The following is a 19,339-nucleotide window of genomic DNA, read 5'->3' on the forward strand; positions in this document are numbered from 1 at the left end:
GGAGGCCGTCACAGAAGTCCAGGCAAGAGGAGACGGGGACCCGCGCCAGAACAATAGTAACAGGAGTGGTTAGAGCTCTTTGACACTTGATGCATAATGAGGATAAAATGACCGGACATTCCTGGTAGGTGGGATGGAGTGTGTGGGAGAGAGAGGTGTCAAGGAGGAGTCCACAGTTCCTGACCTAATGAGGTAAAAGGATAGTACTGCCAACAACTGAGACAGGTAGGTGACAGACAGGCAAAGGACATGTGGGCAGGAAGAACATCAACCGAGCCCGGACTGTCCAGACATCCACGTGCTGGTGACCAGTACGCAGCTCCACATGTAAGCCTTGGAGAGTGGTCTTGGTTGAACCGTCAGCCATATAAAGCTAAACCCAGATAAAAGCATGCCACAAGGGACTGAAGCTGTGTGTGCGTAGACAGGGCAGAGCATTATGGACAGTCCTGGGGACCCAATATTATAAAGCTGTGTAGAAGAGCACAGACCAGCAGAGGAGACTGAGAAATTGAACCTCTATTGTAACAGGAGATAAAAATAAATTGTGTGTCCAAAAACCAAATGAAAACCATGTGTCAATGATAGTTTAGGCAAGACCATGCTTCAAGTGTTTCAAGTGAGTTCTTTAGTGACACAGAAGTCCAATAGTAGCTTTCAGGAATAAAGATCATCTTTAAATGAGAAAAAGAAATTGAATAGCAATGTCTACACATTATCAGTTATAAAAGTTTTATATTTAGTGAACTTTCAATTACTAGAGGTATTATATACATGCTAATCAGTATCACATATATTGTAGAAATGATTTCTAAATTGAGTAGAATATTAGACCATAGCAACTGTGAGATACACTCCAACTAATGAGTCTATCATTTCTGCCTCACTTAACACTAGAGGAGAAAGACATCTGCTTTTCCATCTGTGAAACTTTGCAATCCTAGCTGTGTCCAAAATTATCTCAACGCTTCTTCCAATAAAATCAAATGATACAAAACAATGATTTAATGCAAAGAAGAGAGGGTCTGTAGCCAGTGGACCTGAGCCCCAACTTTAACACTATTATTAACATACTGAGTGGAAAATTAGGAAAATTTTAGGAAAATTCCTTAAATACTTTTAAAGTATAGTCTCTTCAGAACTCAACCAGTATTCTTCAGAGAATAAAATCTTTCATTGTGCTTTGCTGAATGTTTGATACACGATGGTTACTTGCAAAAACTTTAATTCCATAAGTGTGAGGTCCCAGACTGAAGGACTTGTTCATAATGCTTTAGTTGGTCACCTGAACTTCAGTTTTACGCTGTGCAGTTCATTTAAGAACTATTTCTACTCATGAACCAGAAAAAGGAGTGTATGATTTATTTCATGAAATCAGTATTTTCATTTGTTTTTTTAAATTCATACTAGATTTTGATCAGTCATGTTTGGTGTCAAATTTTATAATGGATATTTTAGGATGTCACTTACAGTGTAGGAATAGGAAAACACAATACAAAGAGGTGAAGTCAGTTCTTTGTATCAGGAGGCCAAATAATTGGAGCTTCAGCATCAGTCCTTCCAATAAATATTCAGAACTGATTTCCTTTAGGATTGACTGATTTGATCTCCTTGAAGTCCAAGGGACTCTCAAGAGTTTTCTCCAACACCAAAGTTCAAAAACATCAATTATTTGGTGCTAAAAGCCTCTTGATGAAAGTGAGAGAGGAGAGTGAAAAAGGTGGCTTGAATCTCAACATTCAGAAAACTAAGATAATGGCATCTGGTCCCATCACTTCATGGGAAATGGATGGGGAAACAGTGGCTGACTTAATTTTTTTTTGGACTCCAAAATCACTGCAGATGGTGATTGCAGCCATGAAATTAAAAAACGCTTACTCCTTGGAAGGAAAGCTATGACCAACCTAGACAGCATATTAAAAAGCAGAGACATTACTTTGCCAACAAAAGTCTGTCTAGTCAAGGCTATGGTTTTTCCAGTAGTCATGTATGGATGTGAGAGTTGTACTGTGAAAAAAGCTGAGGGCCGAAGAATTGATGCTTTTGAACTGTGGTGTGGGAGAAGACTCTTGAGAGTCCCTTGGACTGCAAGGAGATCCAACCAGTCCATCCTAAAGGAGATCAGTCCTGGGTGTTCATTGGAAGGACTGATGTTGAAGCTGAAATTCAGCTTTGGCCACCTGATGCAAAGAGTTGACTCATTGGAAAAGACCCTGATGCTGGGAAGGATTAGGGGCAGGAGGAGAAGGGGAAGACAGAGGATGAGATAGCTGAATGACATCACCAACTTGATGGACATGAGTTTGGGTAGACTCCGGGGGTTGGTGATGGACAGGGAGGCCTGGCGTGCTGCAATTCAGGGTGTTGCAAAGAGTCGGACACAACTGAGCAACTGAACTGAACTGAAGCTTTCTTTATGGGCTTCCTTTGTGGCTCAGCTGGTAAAGGATCCACCTGCAATGCAGTTGACCTGGGTTTGAACCCTGGGTTGGGAAGATTCCCTGGGGAAGTAAATGGCTATCCCTTCTAGTATTCTGGCCTCGTGAATACCATGGACTATATAGCCCATGGGGTTGCAAAGAGTTGGACACGACTGAGTGACTTTCACTTTTACTTTCACAGCTTTCTTTATGGTCCAATGCTCACATCCACACTTGACTACTGGGAAAACCATAGCTTTGACTAGATGGAACTTTGTCGACAAAATAATGTCTTTACTTTTCAATATGCTGTCTAGGTTGGTTGTAGCTCTTCTTCCAAGGAGCAAGCATCTCTTAATTTCATGGCTGCAGTCACCATATGCAGTGATTTTGGAACCCAAGAAAATAAAGTCTGTCACTGTTTCCTTAAAACACATATCAATACAAATATATTAATTCTAAAATAAATCACCTGATATTCAACTGACTCCAAAGTCTGTGCCTTTGTGATTTTCATTGATGTTGCAAAAGTTCTCCATAAAATGGTTGCATTTCCACCTGCCTCCTGTGAAATCTGTATGCAGGTAAGGAAGCAACAACTAAAGAGCCCCTTGATGAAAGTGAAAGAGGAGACTGGAAAAGTTGACTTAAAACTCAGTATTCAGAAAACTAAGATCATGGCACCTGGTCCCATCATTTGATGGCAAATAGATGGGGAAACAATGGAAACAGTGAGAGACTTTATTTTGGCGGGGGAGGGGGGGTGCTCCAAAATCACTGCAGATGGTGACTACAGCCATGAAATTAAAAGACGCTTACCTCTTGGAAAAAAAGTTATGACCAACCTAGACAGCATATTAAAAAGCAGAGACATCACTTTGTCAACAAAGGTCCGTCTAGTCAAGGCTATGTTTTTCCAGTGGTCATGTATGGATGTGAGAGTTGGACTATAAAGAAAGCTGAGTGCCAAAGAATTGATGCTTTTGAACTCTGGCGTTGGAGAAGGCTCTTGAGAGTTCCTTGGACTGCAAGGAGATCCAACCAATCCATCCTAAATAAAATCAGTCCTGAATATTCATTGGAAGGACTGATGCTGAAGCTGAAACTTTGGCCATCTGATTCAAAGAACTGACTCATTTGAAAAGACCCTGATGCTGGGAAAGATTGAAGGCGGGAGGAGAAGGGGATGACAGAGCATGAGATGGTTGGATGGCATCACCGACTGAATGGACATGAGTTTGAGTAAACTCCAGGAGTTCATGATGGATAGGAACGCCTGGTGTGCTGCAATCCATGGAGTCACAAAGAGTTAGACATGACTGAGCCACTGAACTGAACTGAACTTCCCTCCCCATATTCTAATACTGTTATAGAAAGGAGTGTGGGGTCAGGCTGCTCGCTGCTCAAAAGCCAATAAAAGGTCAGGTTGTTGGAAAGGAAACTTTGCTTTATTTCAGACACCAGCAACTGTCCCATGGCTGACTCCCCCCATCTCTGACAAGCAGGGGTTGAGAGCTTTTATATACAGGTAAGAGTGGGTCACTACATGCAGAAACAGCACATTCATCTCTAACAGTTATCTTCAAATTGGTCATCAGTGGTCTGACCAGCATCACCTCAGTTATTTTAGGTACAGTTAATCTTCAGTTCCAGGGTCCATTTGCTCCCATTTCTTTGCAATCAAGTCTCAGAATTTGGAAGCTCATGTCCTGGGTACAGTCGGAAGACCACAGTTAGCTTCTTCACCTTGGGGTTTCATTATCTCTAAGACAGCTCACAGGATATGGCTCAGAATATTATTTGTAGTCCTTGAGAAGGAACTAAAGATCCTTGACTATGCTTAATGACAACATTATTATTTGGTCTCCTTTGACTGATTTCCTTTGTTTTCATATGTTGTGATTTCTCTGATTAAACTTATTATTTGACTAAAGTTTTCCACGGACAAAAGACAGGCAGGGATCATATGGGCAGGGCAAGGACCATAGGGTCCTGCTCCATTTCAGTAACACTATTAGTTAGAATTAAACTTTTTTTTTATCAGCCTTCTAGAAAACAGAAGCATTTCAAATTTATCTTAATTTTTCTGATAAGTGAGGTTCAGAGTTTTTTCTATTTGCTTTAAATGGTTGTCACATGTGTGACAACTGTCTGTTGGTATCATTGGCTTCCTGTTGAATTTAGAATAAGTGGGGATGTATCTCCACATATGGCTGAATCACAGTGTTGTCTAGCAGAAACTAACACAACATTGTAAATCAATTATAATTCAAAGTGAGACCACTACATATAAATAAAATGAATGTTCTGCCATATGTTTCAAATTTTTCTCAAATACTGATCCAATTAGGTATTTTAATTGTGACTTTTTATTTTGTGGTAACCATCACCATTATTTTTGCTTATGCAGAAGTTTTAGTTTTCTGGTGTAAAGTATTTTAGTTATTTACTTATGGCTTCATCTATTTTCCATGTATCTTAAAAATGCTTTCCATCAATTCAGTTCAGTTCAGTCGCTCAGTTGTGTCTGACTCTTTGTGACCCCATGAATTGCAGCACGCCAGGCCTCTCTGTCCATCACCAACTCCCGGAGTCTACCCAAACCCATGTCCATCGAGTCGGTGATGCCATCCAACCATCTCATCCTCTGTCGTCCCCTTCTCCTCCTGCCCCCAATCCTACCCAGCATTAAGGTCTTTTCCAATGAGTCAACCCTTCGCATGAGGTGGCCAAAGTATTGGAGTTTCAGCTTCAACATCAGACCTTCCAATGAACACCCAGGATTGATCTCTTTTAGGATGGATTGATTGGATCTCCTTGCAGTCCAAGGGACTCTCAAGAGTCTTCTCCAACACCACAGTTCAAAAGCATCAATTCTTCGGCACTCAGCTTTCTTCACCGTCCAACTCTCACATCCATACATGACCACTGGAAAAACCATAGCCTTGACTAGACGGACTTTTGTTGGCAAAGTAATGTCTCTGCTTTTAAATATGCTATAATATAAAATAAATTTCCCACAAGTTATTCCAATACTTTTTCTTTTGCATTTAATCTTATACTCAGTTGAGATTTATGCTGGTACAAAAGATGGGTTACGGATTTAGTCTTGATTTTCTTTTGCCCATATTCCTCACTAAGGTTCTCTCTAACACTTAATGAATAAATGATTTATTCACACTGATTTCAAATATATACTTATTATATTAGTCTATGTTCATTTCATGAAGAATGGAAAATTGATGTTATCAAATGCTAGATTTGATCCTAAAAGTTAGGGACATTTTCTGTATCTTTTTTAAAAAAATAATTAATTAATTTTAATTGGAGGCTAATTACTTTACAATATTGTGATGATTTTGCCGTACAACGACATGTATCAGCTGTGGGTGAACATGTGTCCCAATATCCTGAACCCCCCTCCCACTGTCCTCCCCACCCCACCCATCTGAGGTGTCCCAGAGCATCAGTTTTTAGTGCCCGTCTTCATGCATCAAACTTACACTGTTCATCTGTTTTACATATGGTAATATACATGTTTCAATGTTATTCTCTCATATCGTCCCAACCTTGCCTTCTCTCAGATAGTCCAAAAGTCTATTCTTTACATTTGTATTTATTTTGCTGTCTTGTGTATAGGGTTGTTATTACCGTCCTTCTAAATTCCATATATATGCGTTAATATACTGTATTGGTGTTTCTCTTTCCACTTACTTCACTCTGTATAATAGGCTCCAGTTTCATCCACCTCATTAGAACTGACTCAAACACTTCTTTTTTTTTTAATAGCTGACTAATATTCTATTGTGTATATGTACCACTGCTTTCTTATCCATTCATCTGCCGATGGACATCTAGGTTGCTCCATGTCCTGGCTATTATAAACAGTGCTGTGATGAACACTGGGGTACACGTGTCTCTTTAAATTCTGGTTTCCTTGGTGTTTATGCCCAACAGTGGGATTGCTGGGTCATATGGCAGTTCAATTTCCAGTTTTTAAAGGAATCCCCACACAGTTCACCATAGTGGTTGTACTAGTTTGCATTCCCACCAACAGTGTAAGAGGGTTCCCTTTTCTCCACAACCTCTACAGCATTTATTGTTTGTAGACTTTTTGATAGCAGTCTTTTTGATCAGCGTGAGATGGTACCTCATTGTTGTTTCAATTTGCATTTCTCTGACAATGAGTGATAGTGAGTATCTTTTCATATGTTTGTTAGCCATCTGTGTGTCTTCCTTGAAGAGATGTCTGTTTAGTTCTTTGGCCCATTTTTGATTGGGTCATTTATTTTTCTGGAATTGAGCTGCATGAGCTATCTGTTTACTTTGGAGATTAATTATTTGTCAATTGTTTCGCTTGCTGTTATTTTTTTCTCATTCTGAAGGCTTCCTTTTCACCTTGCCTATAGTTTCCTTCATTCTGCAAAAACTTTTTAAAGTACTAAACTAATTTTGTATTACTATAATGAAACTACATATGTGTGTAGTTTATTTTGCTTGTAATATGTTGTTGAAACTCATTTGGTAATATCTCTGTAACATTTTCATTGCAATAAAATAAATACAAAATAAAATTTACTATTTTAAAAGTGGAATTTAGTGGCATTAATTACATTCACAAGGTTGTGAAATCACAGCTCATCCATTTCCAGAAGTTTTTCATCTTACCAAAGAGAAACTCTACATACATTAAACACAAATTCTCCAACCATCTCCCTCCACAGCACCTGATGACCTTGCTTCCACTTTCTGTATCTATGAATGTGTCTGTTCTAAATATCTTTAAGTGGAATCATACAATATTTGTCCTTTCGAGGCTGACTTTTTCTCTTATTAATATGTTTTTCAGTCACTCATTCATGTCCAACTCTTTGCAACCCCATGAACTGCAGCCTGCCAGGGTTCCTTGCCCTTCACTATCTCCTAGACTTTGCTAAAACTCATCTACACTGAGTTGGAGATACCATCAAACCATCCCATTCTCTGTCGCCCCCTTCTCCTCCTGCCCTCAATCTTTCCCAGAATCAGGATTTTTTTCCAGTGAGTTGGCTCTTTATATCAGGTGGCAAAAGTATTGGAGCTTCAACTTAAGCATCAGTCCCTCCAATGAATATTCAGTGTTGGTTTTCTCTAGGATTGACTGGTTTGATCTCCTCGCAGTCCAAGGGACTCTCAAGAGTCTTCTCCAACACCACAGTTCAAAAGCATCAATTCTTCGGCCCTCAGCTTTCTTTATGGTCCATACATGACTACTGGAAAAACCATAGCTTTGACTAGACGGACCTTTGTTGGCAAAGTAATGTCTCTGTTTTTTAATATGCTGTCTAGGTTAGTCATAGTTTTTCTTCCAAGGAGCAAGTATCTTTTAATTTTATGGCTGCAATCACCATCCCCAGTGATTTTGGAGCCAAAGAAAATAAAGTCTGTGACTATTTCCATTGTTTCTACATCTATTTGCCAAGAAATTATGGGACCGGTTGCCATGATCTTAGTTTTATCAAGGATGAGTTTTAAGTCAGCTTTTTCACTCTTCTCTTTCACATTCATTAAGAGACCCTTTAGTTTCTCTTCACTTTCTGCCATTAGGATAGTGTCATCTGCATATCTGAGATTATTGATATATCTTCTAGCAATCTTCATTCCAACTTGAGCTTTCTCCAGCCTGGCATTTTGAATAACGTACTCTGCATAGAAGTTAAATAAGCAGGGTGACAATATACAACACTGATGTACTTCTTTCCCAATTTGGAACCAGTCCACTGTTTCATGTCCAGTTCTAAGTATTGCTTCTTGACTTGCATTCAGGTTTCTCAGGAGGTGGTCTGGTAGTCCCATCTCTTTAAGAATTGTTTACAGATTGTTGTGATCCACACAGTCAAAAGCTTAGGATAGTCAATGAAGCAGAAGTAGATGTTTTTCTGGAATTCTCTTGCCTTTTCTATGATCCAAGGAATGTTGGCAATTTGATCTTTGGTTCCTCTGTCTTTTCTAAATTCAGCTTGTACATCTGGAATTTCTTGGTTCATGTACTGTTGAAGCCTAGGTTGAAGGATTTTGAGCATTACCTTGCTAGCATGTGAAATGTGTGCAATTGTGAAGTATTCTGAACATTATTTGGTATTGCCCTTCTTTGGAATTGAAATGAAAATTGACCTTTTCCAGTCCTGTGACCACTGCAGAGTTTTCCGTATTTGCTGGCATATTGACTGCAGCACTTTAACAATATCATCTTTTAGGATTTTAAATAGTTTAGCTGAAATTCCATCACCTGCACTAGCTTTGTTTGCAGTGATGCTTCCTAAGGCCCACTTGACTTTGCATTCCAGGATGGCTGGCTCTAGCTGAGTGATCACATCATCTTGGTCATCCTGGTCATTAAGACTTTTATTTATTTATTTATTTTTACAGTTTTCTGTGTATTTTTGCCACCTCATCTTAAAATCTTCTGCTTCTGTTAGGTCCATACCATTTCTGTCCTTTATTGTGCCTAGTTTTGCATGAAATGTCCCCTTGGTATCTCTGATTTTCTTGAAGAGATCTCTAGTCTTTCCTATTCTTCTGCTTCCTCAATGTCTTTGCATTGTTCACTTAAGAAGGTTTTATCATCTCTCCTTGCTATTCTTTGGAACTCTGAATTAAGATGAGTATATCTTTCCTTTCCTCCTTTGGAGGAATACCTATACCTGAAGGAATAGGTATCTCTTGACCTTAATTTTGTATTCCAGTCCCCTATGATGTAAGGGACATCTTTTTTTGGTGTTAGTTCTAGAAAGTATTTTAGGTCTTCATAGAACTGCTTCAGTTGCAGCTTCTTTGGCATTAGTGGTTAGGGCATAGACTTGGATTACTTAATGTTGAATGGATTGCCTTGGAAACAAACCAAGATTACTCTCTCATTTTTGAGACTGTGCCAACTATTTCATTTTGAACTTTTTTTTTTTTCACTGAGGGCTACTTCATTTCTTTTTAGGGATTCTTGCCCACACTAGTAGATACAATGGTAATTTAAATTAAATTCACCCATTCCTGTCCATTTTACTTCACTGATCGCTAAAGTGTCAAAGTTCACTCTTGCCATCTCCTGTTTGACTACTTCCAACTTACCTTGATTCAATCAATATTTATCCATGTGTTAACACATATCTCAATTTAATCATTCTTTATGGCTGAATAATATTTCACTGTGTATATACCATTTTGTGTAACTGTACATCACCTGAAGATAACTGAGTTGTTTCTGTCTTTTGGCAATTGTGAATAACGGTGCTGTGAATATTGATATACAACATTTGGTAACATTTTTAAAGTTTTTGGATTGATATTCATAATTTGATTATTGATATACTTGTAAAATCCATATATTTAAATAAAATTCCTCATAAAATGGTAGAAATCTAAATATGTTGCACACATTTATTTTGGGTGCTTGTGTGCTAAGTTGCTTCATTCATCCAACTATTTGAGACCCTATGGACTGCAGCCCACCAGGTTCCTCTGCCAAACAAGAATACTAGAATGGGTTGCTGTGCCCTGCTCCATGGGATCTTCCCTGCCCAGGGATTGAACGTACATCTCTTATGTCTCTTGCATTGGCAGGTGGGTTCTTTACCACTAGTGCCATTTGGGAAGTCCAAATTTCTTTTAACAACTACTTAAATTTGAAAAAGTAAATAAAACTCACTCACAACTTTTCTACATGCATCTAAATTTCTTTCAAATATTGGTTGTAGTCAGGTCCTAACTTAGTATTATAAGTAATAATAATCCCTTATCTAAATGTTTCTGGAGGTAAGGAGGAGATGCATTAATGTCTATTTCTTGTACCCTTTCCAGAGAAAGTTTTTCTTCCCATGCCAATCTCAAGGTATTTAATAGTGCTTGAATTTATATTAAATTCACTTATTTCCATATGTCAATATGTCCTTCAAAGTCAATGATATGAGAATTCATTCAATTTATAATGTAATACCTCTTGATTTTACCAATGATCTTTCTCCTCTACCCTCTTGAAAATCTATCTACATAAAAATCCATTTTTACCAAAACAGCAAAACAAATGGCAGATGGCCTATATATGCTCAATTGGGTGTAGAGAAATTTACTGAAAGGTCACTGAATTAAACAAATGAACAAAGAAGTACATGAAGACTGGCAAGATTATAGAAGGGATGTGGGGGTGAAAATCCTTTGGTTCTCAAAGGACCCCTGAGCAAGTATACCTGTTTGGACACATTTCAAAAGTCACTAGATTTTAACTGTTCTTTTAAAATAGTTTCCAGTTTTACAGCTGAGGGTGGAAACTGGAGGAAAAGAAACAGCAGGTTAAAACAGACTGCAGGTGACCTAGGAGTTGTAGACTCAGAAAAGAAGGTGAGGTCATTTTGTGAAGTGTATGCACACATTTCATGAGCATGTACCGAACTCCTAAAAAAGAGGGGAGTGGAAGGCACATTCAACTCAAGATTAAGAACACATGGGTCAAAGAAGACAAAGAGGCTTAAGTGCTGAATGGGAAAAAGGTTTAAATACATGAGATGAGCGTTAATTTAAAAGTCGTTGGAAAAGGTAAACACTAGACAGAATATCTCTGCAAATTTCTAAATTTTGCTGGAAAATAGGGTTATTTCAAGTTCCTCTTTATTGAAAAGAATGCATTGTACAAGCACGTTGGAATTATTTTCTTTCTCTCATTAAAAATGTAACACTTCATCTAGGAGAGTCATTATCTTCTCAATTAAGATTTAAATTCGCAAGAGATCAGGAAACCAATATGAATGAAACTGAAATCACAAAGCCCATCAAATCCTCTTTTCTGTTTCCTTTAGAAAAATAAAAAAGCAAGTAATACTATGCAGCTGTCTCCGAGAAGGATAAAACAAGCTTAAGATGTAAGCTACAGAGTGGCTTTTAAAAAACCACATTGCTTAGAAAAACAGAGTTGTTTCTAAACCGGTAAGTGTGATTCTGACTCTGAAATGTGGTTACAGTTTTCACAGTTAGTAATGTTGGGTTTCTATTAACCATTCTTAAATGTTCTGATAATTACTTACAAAGTTAGAAGAAGAAAAAAAAAAAACACTCATCAAGGCTTTGGATTTCGGTTTTCACCTTTAGAAGTACAAAGAAGGCAACAGGCCTTGTGGAGGACGTACCAAGCTGTGGAGAATGCTTCCCACCAGACACAGAAGGCAGCCCTACTCTCTGGAACCAAGCAGGCGAACACGAAATACAGAGCAAGCATGGTGCTTTTGAACATATTTTGGAGCTTTAATTTTCTGCATCAATTTACATAAGAAATTGATTTCAAAAGCAGCACAGGAGAACATCGCCACTTTGATCTTAAAAGGGGCCGAATTTGGGGGCTGATTTACACTTCTGGTAGTTTATTGCTTTAAAAAGTTGTAAGTAACTGGAGTTGAGAAATAAAAAGTGGGCCTTTGGGCAAATTTAATTGAATAAAATATCTGTTATTTTTCAGAGGATTCTGAAGGCAACGTCAAAAAACGTAATTTTAAAAGACACTTAGCAGCTGAATTGCCCAGGTGGACGAACAGGTACCACAGTAACAAGCAGATCTCCAGCAGGTGGAGCAGCGCCGCCTACTCGCTCACACTCCTCACTGTGACCGTGCACGTGGTACTCACCCTTCTAGCAGAACAAAACAGAGTGCAGCATCTTATATTTTGTGTGTCCTACTTTCCTAGGTACTGTAAGGCACTTGTTTGTTGAGATCCAGAAATTTTGGCCTTCTTTTTTTTTTTCATTCTCTTTTAAAACTTCTATTGGGGTGCAGCTGGTTTACACTGTTGTGATATTTTCTTCTGTACAGCAAAGTGAATCAGTTATGTGTGCTTGCGTATACTCAGTTGCTTAGTCATGTCCAGCTCTTTGAGACCCCATGAACTGCAGCCCACCAAGTCCCCCTGTCCATGAGATTATCCCATGGACAAGAATACTGAAGCGGGTTGCCATTTCCTTCTCCAGGGTATCTTCCTGACTCAGGGTTCAAACCCACATCTCCTGCATCTCCTGCATTGGCAGGTGGATTCTTTACCACTGAGGCATATGGAGATCCTATGAATCATATATCCATATATCCACTCTTCTTTACATTCTTTTCCGATGTAGGACATTACAGAGTATTGAGTAGAGTTCCCTGTACTATACACCAGGTTCTTGTTGATTATCTATTTTATATATAGTCATGTGTATATGTCAGTCCCAACCTTCAAGGATGACTATGTCTTCATTAATACCAAATTTATACCCCAAGGTTCAGTTTTGTTCTTTTTCTGTATATATAATCACTTTGTGTGCCAACACTAAATTATAATGCCATCTTTGAAGACAGTTTCAAACACAACTAAACTCAATGCACATATTTCAAACGCTACAAACAATATAAAAAGGCATGACCAAGTTCAAATGTGCAAAGTTTACAGACAAAAACAGTGAGTTACAACCACCAACAACCTGATAGAGACTGCATACTGATTCTAGATGCGTAAGAGTTGGAAACATCCAGATTTGAAAAAACTGAATGTATACTGGACGATAAAGTACAATGTCTTTGGATTCAGGTAGAAAGGGCTAATGTTAAACATGGTGAATTTTCCACATGAATCTCAGGATCATAGAGTAATATACTGACTGATGTTGCCTTAGAGACATGACTATCAAGAAATAAAAGGCTCTTATTCTAAAAAATTTTCAAATGTAAACAATAGATGTATAAAGTTTATTTATTTACTAACCTTACTACAAATAAAAACAATGAAAACAAACAAGAAAAACAGTCCTTTAAAATAATTTAGTAACATAGCACATTTTCTCCAAGTTAAGTGATTAATCACAAAACATTTGATAAGTCATTCTTACTGTGTTTGTAAAGCATTCTTATGTTTTCTATTATTTAAAATATTAAACTTCTCTCAATTATTTGACTTACTGAATTAAATCAGCAAATTAACTTGAATTAGAGTCTAACTGAAACAAAATCTATCCAAAAAAGGCCGAGTGTAAAATCAGGATAAGGCTATTTCCTCAAGCACTCCCCTAGTTCTGCTTTGCTCTTTGTTTGGGAGGAAGTGTCATTGCCAGATGGACTGTCTGTCTGCACAGCAGGTGTCAAGGGCAGAGACAGCCCTGCAGGAATTTGAGAAGGCAACCCTAGCCCAGAGGAGATACACAGAGTAAATCGTTTTTTTTTAAAAGAGTAAACCTTGAACTCATAAATACTGGTGTGTGCTGCTCAACAGTTCACAGGATCACACCACACGACATGTGCTACAGCTTACAGTGTACAGAAAATACAGCTCAGGCTGAGTGATTATAATCTTACCCCACAACAGAGAATCACCACTTTAGAAATAAAATACCTTTTTCAAAAGATTGATTTTAATTTCATCGTTACAGTATGAAAAGCGAAAACAAATGTAGGTTGACTTGATAGATGATTGCATTTGTCAGTATTCTTTTTTCTGTAAAAGGTTCTAATATATGAAACTCATATCATTCATAAATAATTTAATGTGTTTGGCATTATATTCATAGAAACTGTACATTCTCTAAGGCATACATTGTTATTTGATAATATTCCATAAAACTATTAATCATTAGGAGCTATTATTTTTCATAACCTTCCACATTATACATGAAAAAGTAATGCAAAACGTGAGCACTATTAGTCAAGTTAAAAATGCAAAGACTCACAAAAAATGAAGGATTTAAAATAACAGCAAATTTTCAAAGTATTCCATCACTCACACCATCATTTAGCATTATTTAGGAGCTCAAATGCCAGCACATCTTGGTCAGATATTCAGAGCTGCATTTTACTGAGAAGCAAATACTGAGTCTGTCACAGTCTTTTCCATATCCAAAGAATAGATAAGAATTATCCCAAGAAACAGTATCAAGTAATATATATATTTAAATATATGATTTCAAGACTGAAGCTGTACTCCATCTAGACTTTAACAGTTTTAATTAACCAAGTTCCTTTAAAGAGTTATATTTTTCTTAAGACCCTATAATATTTCTACCTTATTTCATTATTGTGTAAAATTTTTCATGTACATTTCTATGACAGTCCAACGTGATATTCATTAAAACAATTGCAAATTTAATAAAACTTAAATTACAACTGCATATTCATTGTATGTACCTATCTTGCAATAGTTTAAGTCTAGCTCAAAACAAGCACAAAATCCAAAAGCTCATATATCCAAAAACCTCACCTGAAAGTTAAAATAAATGGTTTGATGTGCTGTTAACAGTTTATCCTATTTGAAATAATTATAAACACACCTTCTACTTAATTATATTTACCAAAACTTATCATACTAGAAGCCATTTGGTAAACTATAGCATTTATTTCTGTAATCTTTATTCTTAGGATAATTACATGGTCTTTGCTTCACACTCTTCAGAAAGTTAACAACCAGCTTAAATCTTTGAGTTTCCATTTTTTGGCTTAGGCAACTTACTTAAAAAAAAACAACAAAAAACTGTTTTGAACCATTGGAATTTATGAACATAAATAATGAAAGCAAGCCATTGAACGCTATATTTTATACTCATGATTCTGGTGATAAAAATATCATGTGATGACAAAATATCTAATGAAAAGCTATTTTCAAGAGAATAATATCACAATCATTATATAAATGGATCCTGAATATAGAAGACTAGAGGTTGCAACCCAAGTGTCTAATAAAGATTATATTGCCTTCCTAGATAAAAAGATTCTCATCTATTTGCCTCATGTTGTATATTTTGTAGCAATAATTCTATACTCTTATAATAAACATGGCTCATTTTAACATGAACCAAAACATTATTGATTGAGCATATTTGGACTAATTGCTGAACTATTTACATGTTAAATGATGAAAATGTCTAGTTATGATTCCTATATTCATGGAATAAAATGTTGCAGCCATCAGTAGAAAATTATTGTACTTTCAAAGAGTTTTCCTTCTTCTATGCCAGTATCATCTATTTAAATATACTAATAAAATGAAGATTTGAACATTTATTTCATAAAGGCAATGAATAAAACATTGTCTTATTTTCATCACTTTTAAAAAATTCAATGAGGTTAAAAAGTATATATTGTAGTACCTTTGGATACTGTTTGACAGGAATCAATACCCTTTCTGAGAGCTTTATATTTTTGTTGCTGATGACATCAAGATATTTCTCTTGTTCATCTTCATTTTTTCCATCAGAACCTTGAAATTTTTCAATTTCTGAAAAAAATTCACAAGAAAAACATTAAGTGAAATGTGAAGTCATTATAAACATGCTGGTATTATTACTCTTTTATTAAATAAGATCTTTTAGAATCTTGATAAAGACTGAAAGAGTACCATGTTGAAGCTACATCAATGTCACTATTGTCTGTACAATGACCTCTTGTCAACCAAAACCAAAAAGCAGTGATTGAAGGTATGTCTGTCTAATGTGGAAAAGGGATGCATTTAATTAAAATTTAACATCTTCAAACAAAATTTGAGAAAGAATATACCCTTGAAATATTTAAAAATATTTAAGCAAGCATAAATTTCCCAGGAGGAATGAAGAGAACAAATATATTTTGAGGTTAAATGTTTCATTTTTATTCAATATTGTTCCTAAGAAAACATAATTGACAATAGAAATCATTCATTATCTATAATAGAGTAGTAGAGATGAAGAGAGATAAGTAGCAGAGAAAAGGCAGAGAAAAATGAGATCAAATTCCCAACATCAGTTGGATCATTGAAAAAGTGACAGAGTTCCAGAAAAACATCTACTTCTACTTTATTGACTATGCGAAAGCCTTTGACTGTGTATCACAACAAACTGTGGAAAATTCTTAAAGAGATGGGAATACCAGACCACCTGACCTGTCTCCTGAGAAATCTGTATGCAGGTCAAGAAGCAACAGTTAGAACTGTATATGGAACAACAGACTGGTTCCTAATCGGGAAAGGAGTACGTCAAGGCTGTATATTGTCACTCTGTTTATTTAACTTACATGCAGAGTACACCATGAGAAATGCTGGGTTGGATGAAAAGCTGGAATCAAGATTGCCAGGAGAAATATCAATAACCTCAGATATGCAGATGACACCACCCTTATGGCAGAAAGTGAACTAAAGAGCCTCTTGGTGAAAGTGAAAGAGGAGAGTGAAAAAGTTGGCTTAAAGCTCAACGTTCAGGAAACTAAGATCATGGCATCCGGTCCCATCACTTCCTGGCAAATAGATGCGGAAATAATGTAAAGAGTGAGAGACTATTTTGGGGGGTTCCAAAATCACTGCAGATGGTGACTACAGCCATGAAATTAAAAGATGCTTGCTCCCTGGAAGAAAAGTTATGACCAACCTAGACAAAGACATTATTTTGCCAACAAGGGTCCATTTGTCAAAGCTTTGGTTTTTCCAGTAGTCATATATGGATATGAGAATTGGACTATAAAGAAAGCTGAGTGCCCAGAATTGATGCTTTTGAACTGTGGTATTGGAGGAGACACTTGAGAGTGCCTTGGACTGCAAGAGAGACCCAATCAGTCTATCCAAATGGAAATAAGTCATGAATATTCATTGAAAGGACTGATGCTGAAGCTGAAACTCCAATACTTTGACCACCTGATGTGAAGAGCTGACTCATTTGAAAAAACCCTGATGCTGGGAATGATTGAAGGCGGGAGGAGAAGGGGATGACAGAAGATGAGATAGTTGGATGGCAACACTGACTCAATGGACATGAGTTTGAGTAAACTCCAGGAGTTCATGATGGACAGGGAAGACTGGGGTACTGCAGTCCATGGGGTTGCAATGAGTTGGACACAATGGAGTGACTGAACTGAACTGGGAGATAAATAATATGATACCATATACCCCAAACAAACTTAAATACAATTAAAAAGGGGATGTCATGAAATAGTCCTATAAAGAATTAAATCTGTAATTGCTATCACTCATATTCATCAACATGAAATTACCTACCTAGAGGTTTAAGAAGAACTGCTAATTTCCCCTTATAAGAATGCTCCCAGGAGAAGAAGAGGGCATAGAGTAGGCGGACGTGGAGTGCATCTTTCTCCATGCATACACCTTGAATACAGCTTCAGACACAGAAGTGAATGCAGAACACCAGTTGAGAGCGGGCAGGAGTGCCTGACCAGTGAAAAAGAATATATAGACCCACGCAAAAATTGGTAGGACAAAGGAACTAGGGGAGAAAACAGGAGTGTTTCTAGGACTGGACCTGCCCTTGGCAGGTGGGGAAACTGAAGCAGGGGTCCAATCCCCACAGCGGGGCAATTGTCTGAATAGGAGGAAAAATATTTAGGGCTGAAAGTGAAACAGCTGATCTGTGGCAGCCTAAATAGAATGAGAATCAGACAGTCCTTGTCACAACCATTCATACACAGGGCAGGAACACAGGTCTTCTGGAAGGGGCAGTGGCTGGGAACTGGAGTTTAGGGATTGTGGAGCAATCCCAGGGCGAGGGCTGCTGTTGACTGTGGAGAGATGGATCGAGGGGATGTGAGGGAGGAGATCATGGTTGGAAATGCCTATGGAGGATTGCCAGGCAGCCATGAAAGGCAATACAGCTGAGTCACGCATAGAGGGTGGAGCCATCACCATAGCCTCTCTCCACACAAAATTATCAGCAGCTGAACATTAGAGAGGCTGGCCCATCAAATGCCTGGCACACTGAACTACAGAATAGGACCCCACCCGTGATGCTCCTTTCAGTGACTGATGGGCCAAACTACAGAGCAAGACCCCAGTCGGGGGGCCCCTTTCCGTGACTGACACTCAGAACAACAGAGAAGGACACCAGGCAAGGGATCCCTCTAAGTGTCTGAATCGGCGGAGCTACAGAGAAAGACTGGCTAAAGAGGTCTTCTGATCCCTAGCTACAGGAGGCTCTAAAAAAGACTCTGATAGGGCTATAACTCCTACCACAGGGGCAGTCTGTGACCCTGCACACTTGGCTCTACCACGGTCCCCGCAAGTCAAGCAACGGCACCACCTTCACGCTCAACACTCACTGGGGGAGAGCTGCCACAGGCCAAAAAAAAAATAAGAAGTCTTGTGTTTATGCACGCAGGGTCACTTCAGTCCTGTCTGACTCTTTGTGACCCTGTAGACTGTGGCCTGCCAGGCTTCTCTGTCAGAGAAGGGGTTCTCCAGTCAAGAATACTGGAGCGTATTGGCCAATACTGGTTGCCATACCCTTCTAGAGCACTATATTTCCTGCTACCCTAGCTGCCAATCCCCCTGAGTACTGGTGCTGCCAGAACCCCTGCGGCCCAAGCAGCTGCACCACCTCCACACCTGGCCCTCACAGGGGCAAACCCAAGTTCTCCAGGGCAGCCTCAGGAGCAAATCTCAGTGGACGACCCACATGTGGAAGTGGAAATAAAATCACAATTGAAACCCAGGAGCAGTTTGGCTAAGGAAAAAGATCCAAAACCTTCAGACCATTGTACAAGCTGCAGATTAAATCCAGATGACCAACTAGACAGACTCTGAGTCTATGGAATATATAAGAGGACATTGAGAGTCCCCACAAAAGAAACGCACTAGCTCTGATAGCTGTTGACATTGGAAGCAAGAACACAGAGGAATAGGACCAGATTAGAATCTGAGTAGCCTCCACAGCAGGTCCAGAGATCATCACAGTGTTGGAGAGTATCCTAGGGAGGTGAGGTGGACTGTGACTCCCAGCGCAGGAAAGGAATCTGACAGCAGTGACTCAAGAAAACTATTTACTATTCTTATGTTTTGACTTGTTCTGTAGATTCTTTCAGAATTTTTTTTCCTTCCCCCCTCCCCATTGTAGTTGTTGGTTTTATTGGCACTGATAAATCCAATTAAACTTTTGAGGTTTTTTTCCTCAGTCACATTTTTTTATTG

General features: G+C 38.2%; 1 protein-coding gene across 9 annotated transcripts in view; it reads right to left on the minus strand.

The window, feature by feature from the left end:
* KHDRBS2 (KH RNA binding domain containing, signal transduction associated 2) overlaps window positions 1-19,339 on the minus strand; it is a 631,271-nt gene that overhangs the window by 523,814 nt on the left and 88,118 nt on the right. For all 9 annotated transcript variants that reach the window (XM_081523653.1, XM_081523657.1, XM_081523656.1 and 6 more), the window contains exon 2: window positions 15,546-15,673. In XM_081523653.1, the coding sequence (XP_081379779.1) occupies window positions 15,546-15,673 (128 nt within the window). The remainder of the gene's footprint in view (window positions 1-15,545; window positions 15,674-19,339) is intronic.

The sequence above is a fragment of the Giraffa tippelskirchi genome, chromosome 8 (assembly GCF_054371585.1).
Source record: "Giraffa tippelskirchi isolate mGirTip1 chromosome 8, T2T-mGirTip1v1.2.pri, whole genome shotgun sequence".
Lineage (NCBI taxonomy): Eukaryota > Metazoa > Chordata > Mammalia > Artiodactyla > Giraffidae > Giraffa > Giraffa tippelskirchi.